The 7,462-nt window shown below is 42.9% G+C and overlaps 1 protein-coding gene across 1 annotated transcript; it reads left to right on the forward strand.

Annotated features, from left to right (window-relative positions):
* Nucleotides 1–2,066: 2,066 nt before the first annotated feature.
* Nucleotides 2,067–4,622, forward strand: LOC128297706 (protein takeout). The gene is made up of 5 exons (XM_053033393.1): nucleotides 2,067–2,145; nucleotides 2,589–2,707; nucleotides 3,920–4,175; nucleotides 4,253–4,405; nucleotides 4,474–4,622. The coding sequence occupies exons 1-5, from the start codon at nucleotides 2,067–2,069 to the stop codon at nucleotides 4,620–4,622; spliced, it is 756 nt and encodes a 251-aa protein (XP_052889353.1).
* Nucleotides 4,623–7,462: the final 2,840 nt, after the last annotated feature.

Below are 7,462 nucleotides of genomic sequence, written 5' to 3' on the forward strand. Positions count from 1 at the left end.
TTAAAAGCACCCTGTTTTTTTTGCTTTATTACGTAAATATTCCTTTTACGTTGTACTAATATAATATAAAATTCGGAAAGAAAGTTATGATTGAATCACATTTACCAGCATGTGTTCATTTGGAGTCAAAACTAACGATGTTTGAAGCTCAAGGTTAAGGAGTTATCATCATGCAGCGTGATATAGTTGAAGGATATGTTGTTCTCTACGAGTGCAAATTCAAGATTTCTAATCGGTTAATTTGCTGCTCATTTGCACATGTCAAAAGTTAGGGAATATCAAATAATAACATTCTGCATGTGTACAGTTTGGTCGAAATGTGTGTTAACACTTTTGTGTTGTTAACAAATGAGGTGGTTTATTATCTAAAATTAACAATACAATACAAATTAAAAATTGAACAGATAAAACTCAACACATCAACACGTCCGTTCCTAACGCCGGTCGGGAGCAAAGAGAGAGTTTAGCATCTCTGCCTTTGACGCCGAATGTCAAAAGGGAAAACGAAATGAATTTTTCCCACTGTGATTCATGTTCATGTTCATGTTCCCTTGAGGTATGCAATCAGCAATACAAACTTATTCATAGATAGTAGTGATGGAAAATCCGACCCTCCATATCTACGATAAGAACTTAATAAAAGTCTAAAAATAGTCCAAATTTAGTCCATCAACATTGCGATAACTGTCAGTCGTGGATAACAGTCTGGTAATAGTCCGATAATACTCCGATAACAGTCCGACAATAGCTCGAAAATCTCCAAATAAAAATCAATAAAAATCCAAGAATATTCCGATAACAGCTCCAAAAGATACCGACAAAGCCCAATAGCTGCCCGATAAGAGTCCGACAGCAGCCTGGTAAATTAAATTAACAGACAACATCATTGTCGTGGAACACACTGTTCGCTGTACGCCAGCTGTTCGCTGATCAAATACGTGTACTGCGTGTTGCATGACTTTAGGCGTTTATGTTTCATTGTTTGGTTGATTTTCTAGATCTAAAGCAAACTAAACGGAAGGATAATCAATGTAACGGAAAACAAGAAACATAAAACTTAAAATGCACATTGTAATACACTAACATTTGCACAGTAAAAACACTTCCATTCCATCGGGAACACCAGGCTGCTGTTTCCCATAGTGATTGCTTAACCGCATACGCATCTTCGTACGCAGAAGACAAGCACTGACGCTCAACAACTCTCTCGCGTGGAGAAAGTGGATAAAACAAACATTTCACCACACACCGCAAAACATTCGCGAGTGAACCACAGTACCGGTAACATCGTAACGGTCCACCACCAGATCACGTTCGACGAAGCGGCGGAGAACCAAAAGCAGAAGCTAAGCTTAAGTGAGTAAAGTACTGTTTGTGAAGGCAAAAAAGATTTGTGTTTTTTTTGTACGTAGTCAATAAATGTGCGAGTAGAATGTGTCATAATGAAAAGCCAACAAAATTCGTTGCTAGAGAAATTGATAGTGCCGATGAAGTAGTATGCTTTTAATGCGTTTATGCTGAGGTGTTGGTCAACGTAAGCCAAGCCCATAAAGCGAAGGAAAGGGCGACAGTATGCATTTACTTGCAACAGTAGTGGAATTCGTTGTCACAGACGGAAGTGAAATGAAACGATTGTTCCATTGTTGAACGTGGCTACAAACACGCCACTTTCCAATCGCGTAGAAGAAAGCAATTTGATTGACGAGTGAATCACTGCGCATTCTATCCGTTTGTCCGTTCGAAGCGGCTGAAGGTGGAGGGGCGTCTTAAGGAAGGCACACTTCATTTGTGTACATGCTTCAAAACTAAAGCACATCTTAACCAACCCTTGACATGGCTTCGTTTCAGATCATCCTACTACCGACGTGCGTCACGACGGCTCGCGAAAAAAAAGCACAACCCAACGGTACCGACATAGCGGAGCGAAACCGTCCCTAACCGGTACGACTGGTCGCGGCAAAGAACGCGTTCTTCGTTACCTCGGCAGCCAACGGGGAACCGTTGGCCATTTTTATTCTCATCTTTATCCCCCCTGGCTTTCGTGACCGCAACCGTCCCAACCAACGATGGCGATCGTCACCGTGCGTTCGTTGACTCTGCTGATGCTGCCGGTCTTCCTGCAGGCAGTTCTCGCCCAAGACATTCGTAAGTGCCTGCCGGATAATCACGGCAAACTCATTATTGTTTCCCTCCGTCCAGTTCCCGTCGTGCTAGCTCAGCTGTTTCCACGCAGGGAAGCAGCGCTACAAAAGCTTTCAGTGCTCGACAGCACGGTTACGAAATCAGATCCTCCGCTTGTGACGAGACACATCAGCGGAAACCTCACCCAAGTCTGTCTTCGTTTCATTTTCTGCAGCGCTCATTCACCACAATTCGCCAATTGCTTAACTTTCCTTTGCACGTTTTGTTGTTCCTTCCTTTTGTCCACCTTTTTTTTGGGCGGACGAGTGGGCTTGACGGGAAGAAGAGGGTTGTTTTTTTTAAATCTTATGTGCTGCACCGTAATCATCGCGTATAGTGCCGAACGGTTTTTGGGGTGAACGTTAATGTTACATCGGGTCTGAATTGTTTGCGATTTTTATTTTTAGCCTACTACATGCACCGGTGCGAACGGGATGCGGCGGATGTGAACGATTGTCTGCGGTACACTGCCAACAAGCTGGCGGGCTACATAAAGCGGGGAATCCCGGAGATCGGTATCGTTGATGTAAGTACTGTTTACGATTAGTGAAACGGCGAAGGAATGAGAAATTAAGAAACAAACGAAAAGAAACCATTTTGGAATAGAATTTGAATTTCAATGTGGCAAGTTTGATTCCTATTCTTTACTATGAAAAAAAATCCCGTCTGAGGATTGTTGTTTTCTGCAGGAAATGGCGAGACCTGCTCAATATGTTTTCGTCAATAATGAAATTCCCTAATTAACTAATTTAATTTGCCATAAAATAGGGAAAAAGTTGTAGTTCGTGATGAGAAATTCCGTTGTACTGTGCACCAATTAATCACATCAATGACAGAAATATTTAAAAAAAACTCTGAAAACTTTCTTGTACACCCAATAGCCATTTAATTGAAAATGCTATGACGATCTTTTCGATATTGTTTAGTTCTCAAATTAAGTAACACAAGAAATGAAGTAACCTTTCCTCTTTATTCTACCATTTGTTAACTATTTACCTATTCTTTGTTTATAATGTTGTATTTGCTTATTTCCTTGTGAGGGTTCGGTGAGTTCTGGTTCGTTGTAAGATATTCGTTCGTTGATGTTTCAATTTGCGATACAATTTCTAATTTGTAAATTTTGTGCAATATGTGTAATATTTTTTCAGTTATATAGCCTTAAATTAGCCACATAATTTAGCTAAATAAATACTAGATAAGAAGATTTAAACATATCTAAAAATATTGCACCGTACGCAAGGAAATGATCGGACATTCAAAAATGAACAATTGACATGTAATTACAAAACTCATTGGTATTATTCCGCTACTGTTAAACCCAGGTTCAGGTAGCATTCGATAAAACCTAATCGAATCAATCATGTCGCTCTAGACACTGAGCTTTTGACGTGAATTGTAGCGAACGAACCGACGGTTACGTGTGAAATTGTGGAAGATTTTCCAGCTAATTGATTCATTTGCATCGTCTACGGATGTGATTGCCGTTGTTAAATCTGTAGTAAATCTTTCAACTGCGCGCTCGTCATACGCGGTTCAAGCTACTGGGTGTATTGCCATGTGGAGGAACAATACACCCAGTAGCTGTTCATTCTCGGTGCAGCATGTTTGGAATACAAAATTAAACGTTCTGGTTACCCCAAATTCCCCTATTCATGCTTGGGTTAGTGGGTCAGCAGGAGGAGCAGTTGGCACTGGAACTAACCGCAAATTTTGTGTTCACCCTTGTGCCCGTTTCCAGGTGGAGCCCGTCGTAGTGGATGAGATCAGCATCGCGCTGGGAAGTGGCCCCGACGGTTACCGGGCCAGCTTCCGCAACATCGAGGCGTACGGCGTCAGCAACCTGTCGATCGTGAACGTACGCTCCGACATCGATTCGATGCAGTTTCAGATGACGATCGAGATTCCGAAAATTAAAGCAACGGCCCAGTATCAATCGTCCGGAGTGCTGCTACTGATCCAGGCATCCGGTGCGGGCGAATATTGGGGAGAGTACGGTAGGTAGACGTTTCGCACCATCAATCGTTCGCCTCATCAAATTTGCGCCCCTCTTTCCTTATCGTACTATCCTTAGAGGGCGTTAAGGCAAAGACCTACTTTAAGGCGACCCCGTATCAGGGCGACGATGGAATGACGTACCTAACGGTGGACCAGACCAAGATGGACTTCAGCGTGAAGGAGATCAAGATGGGTGTGGAAAACATTGCGAACCAGAATGCGATTATTCGTGAGTACGCGTTCGTCGCCGGTGCGACCGTTGAAATCATTCGTTGCTTTCGCTTCGCTTTTTAACAGACGCCGCAATGAATCTGTTCATCAACACCAACGCGCAGGAGCTGCTGAAGGAGATGAAGCCCCAGCTGCGGACGAAGCTGACCGAACATTTGCACTCCTTCCTGCAGCAGCTGTTCGATCGCATTCCGGTGGAGCAGTGGCTGGACTGAGCCGGTGCGGCCGGGAATGTTTACACCTTTGTGCTAATATTTATTGTACTTTGTAGTTATAAAAGCGACACGAACGAATAAATTGAATGTTGCGCCGTCGGGTAATGCGCTGACTGAGATACCGTGCTGTACGTATCGATACGCTTCCACTCGTCATGGCTGATCGTTTTTTACTATCAGCAATACTATTGATTCACTCGGGGCAGGTTACGATCGGCCGGTAACGTGGTTATTATTGGTAAATTATATAAAGCAAGGTCGTGATGTGTGTTCGAGTGAACGATTTTGCTTCCGTAAAGAGGGAAGGGGCCTCATTGCGTGTTTTGCAATTGAACGTTGAATGTTGGGCTTTTGTGCAAAGGTTAAGAATTGAATTCTTGCTAACCTTTAGTTCCACTGTACGCTGGCGAGAAGGAAATTTAAGCGCAATTTATCTAAAAATAAAACACTGCAGTTATTAAGCAATTGAAACAGTTGTGTACGTTAGCGTAACATTAATAGTATTAACTTCCATAGAAACCCTGTTCATTGCCATCCTGTGTTCTAATGCAACACACTCCCTCAACATTCGGTTTTCGCGACCATCAATCATTTCATAACCCAACCAGTGTGGAGAAATCAATCAGCAAAGCGATCAGCGTAGATATAAATATTCAACACAATTCTTCAATGCAAGTTTCATCTTTCTTTGAACGAAAATAAATACAAAACGAGTTTCAACTGGATCCCGAACCGCTGGACGCAAGCCACTATTTGCCTAATCGTGTCGCCGGGTCAGCAGTAACGGCGTATTGATTAATGCCTTCGTTGACTTTCATCACGATTGGACGAAGATGACCGTCGGACCCGAAACGTGCGTAGCCGCCGTGAAGGTCAAAATGGTGTTCAGTTTTTTGTTTTGTTTTGTTTTGTTTTTGCGCACCACCTTTTACGAAAAATTCTTCCGATACGGTTTGAAGTGTGGTGATTTAAGCGGTGCTACCGGATACCGCTTATTCTAAGCCGAGCGAATGGCTCAAAATTCGGCCCCGTGACGTCAACCACCGGCACGCCGAAAGAGCGCCGGAACGGCAACTCCGCCTGGCCGGTAAACACTTCAGCACTGTTTGCACATCATTCGGGATGAAAACACAATGCATAATTATCGTGAAGATTCTAGATGTGGCTGGTTTGAAGAGCGAACCGCAGCGCTGCCTAATGGCTTTCGATTTTTACCACTCATCAAATGGTGGTGCACCCCAAAATCTTCTAGCAGACATTGCTCTACACTGCTGCTGTAAAATGCTTCCACACTTTGTAGAACAAAATCAAAGCAGCACGTTCACAATCACACTTTGCCACGAAAAGCGGGGAGGCGAAAAACCGTCTGATCATTCGCTCGTAATTGTCGATGCATAGTTATGCTAATAAGCAGTAGGATTTTGCTTTACTGGCAACGGTTGCTGCGCGGTGCCAAGGGTTAAGTATAGCGATGCAATAATAATAATGGCTTACGTCGGTGGAATTGTGTTGCGAAAACTTGTTATCTTAAATCTAATTGAAGTAAATTAATCGCAACTAAATTGATTGTCTGTGGTAAGGCAACGCTGCACGATGAAATCGTGGAAAGCAGTACTGTATTATTTACTTAAACTTAAGTAAAATTGGACCTTTAGTTAATTTAAAAAGCAGCACGCATTAACTGATTGAAATTACTTGCACACAATTTGATACTTTCTTACAGTTTTTTTTTATGATAATTTATGATAAACGCAATTTATCCGATAAACTTAAATGAACGAATGCCGTGTATACAACCAGTTAAGCAACGTACGTGTCTTACTGGTTTTTACAATTTATCACAGTATTATTTTAAGTATAATGCTTTTAAACTTTACTGAAAATTTATTCTATGTACCTCAATTCCCTAACAATGTACTCAAAATAATAAATTTCACATTTTAGGGATTTATTTTCTCAAGGGTGGAAGGGAAAATTTTGGAAGTTTTAGCAATAAGAACGGAAAAAGCATAGCTGTATTCTAATATTTTTTAGTATAACCATCTCCAAATTGGTAATATTGTTCATATATTCGTTTCTGTCATCAAAGAACTCTGGTTCGAGACGTCCAAGATGTTCATCTTGTTTATTACTAAACGATCAAATCCACTCCACCAATTGAATTGCTATCGACAGCTCGCCATACAGAAATGTTCGTAGATCCCTATGCCAACAGATCTTCCGCAAGTACTACTGTTGCCAAACACGAAAGTGTTCCAATAGCTGCGACACGGAAGGCATTTAAGAAATGGTGTCATTCGGTTCCGTGTCACGTATCGCACAGGAGTGATACAACCGATCCTTACCATCCGGCCGTCAGGGGGCAGCAATATGCAACTGGCTGGAGTGTGACGCACGATCAGGCACGATCACGCCGTCACCGGTAGCACACCACCTGCAAACCCGGGTCCAGAACCCAGACCCAGAACCCACATTAATCAGCACGGTAATGTATTCCAAAACGCAACTACCGATCACACTCGATCGTTCGCTAGCGCTAGCGGAATAGCGGCAGAATATCCTAAACCGTGTGCGCCAGCTTCCACCCGTGTGTCATCCGATTGGTGTCACCGGCTTCATCGTAACCGTGTGCCCTCCTGCACGCTTCCTCCACCCGGCGGCGCGTGCAGTATGTGTCAATTGGCCGCCCATCACCGATCGGCACCGCTTGTTCTCGTACTCCCTCCCCTCCGCAGCCGGTGCAGGCACAAACGAAAGACTGCACGCGGCACGCAGCCACGAACCCCCAGCTGTTGCTTGCTTGGTTGGTTTTTTTATTATTATTTTTTTCTTAATGTGTG

The sequence above is a fragment of the Anopheles moucheti genome, chromosome 2 (genome assembly GCF_943734755.1).
Source record: "Anopheles moucheti chromosome 2, idAnoMoucSN_F20_07, whole genome shotgun sequence".
NCBI classification, from domain to species: Eukaryota; Metazoa; Arthropoda; class Insecta; order Diptera; family Culicidae; genus Anopheles; species Anopheles moucheti.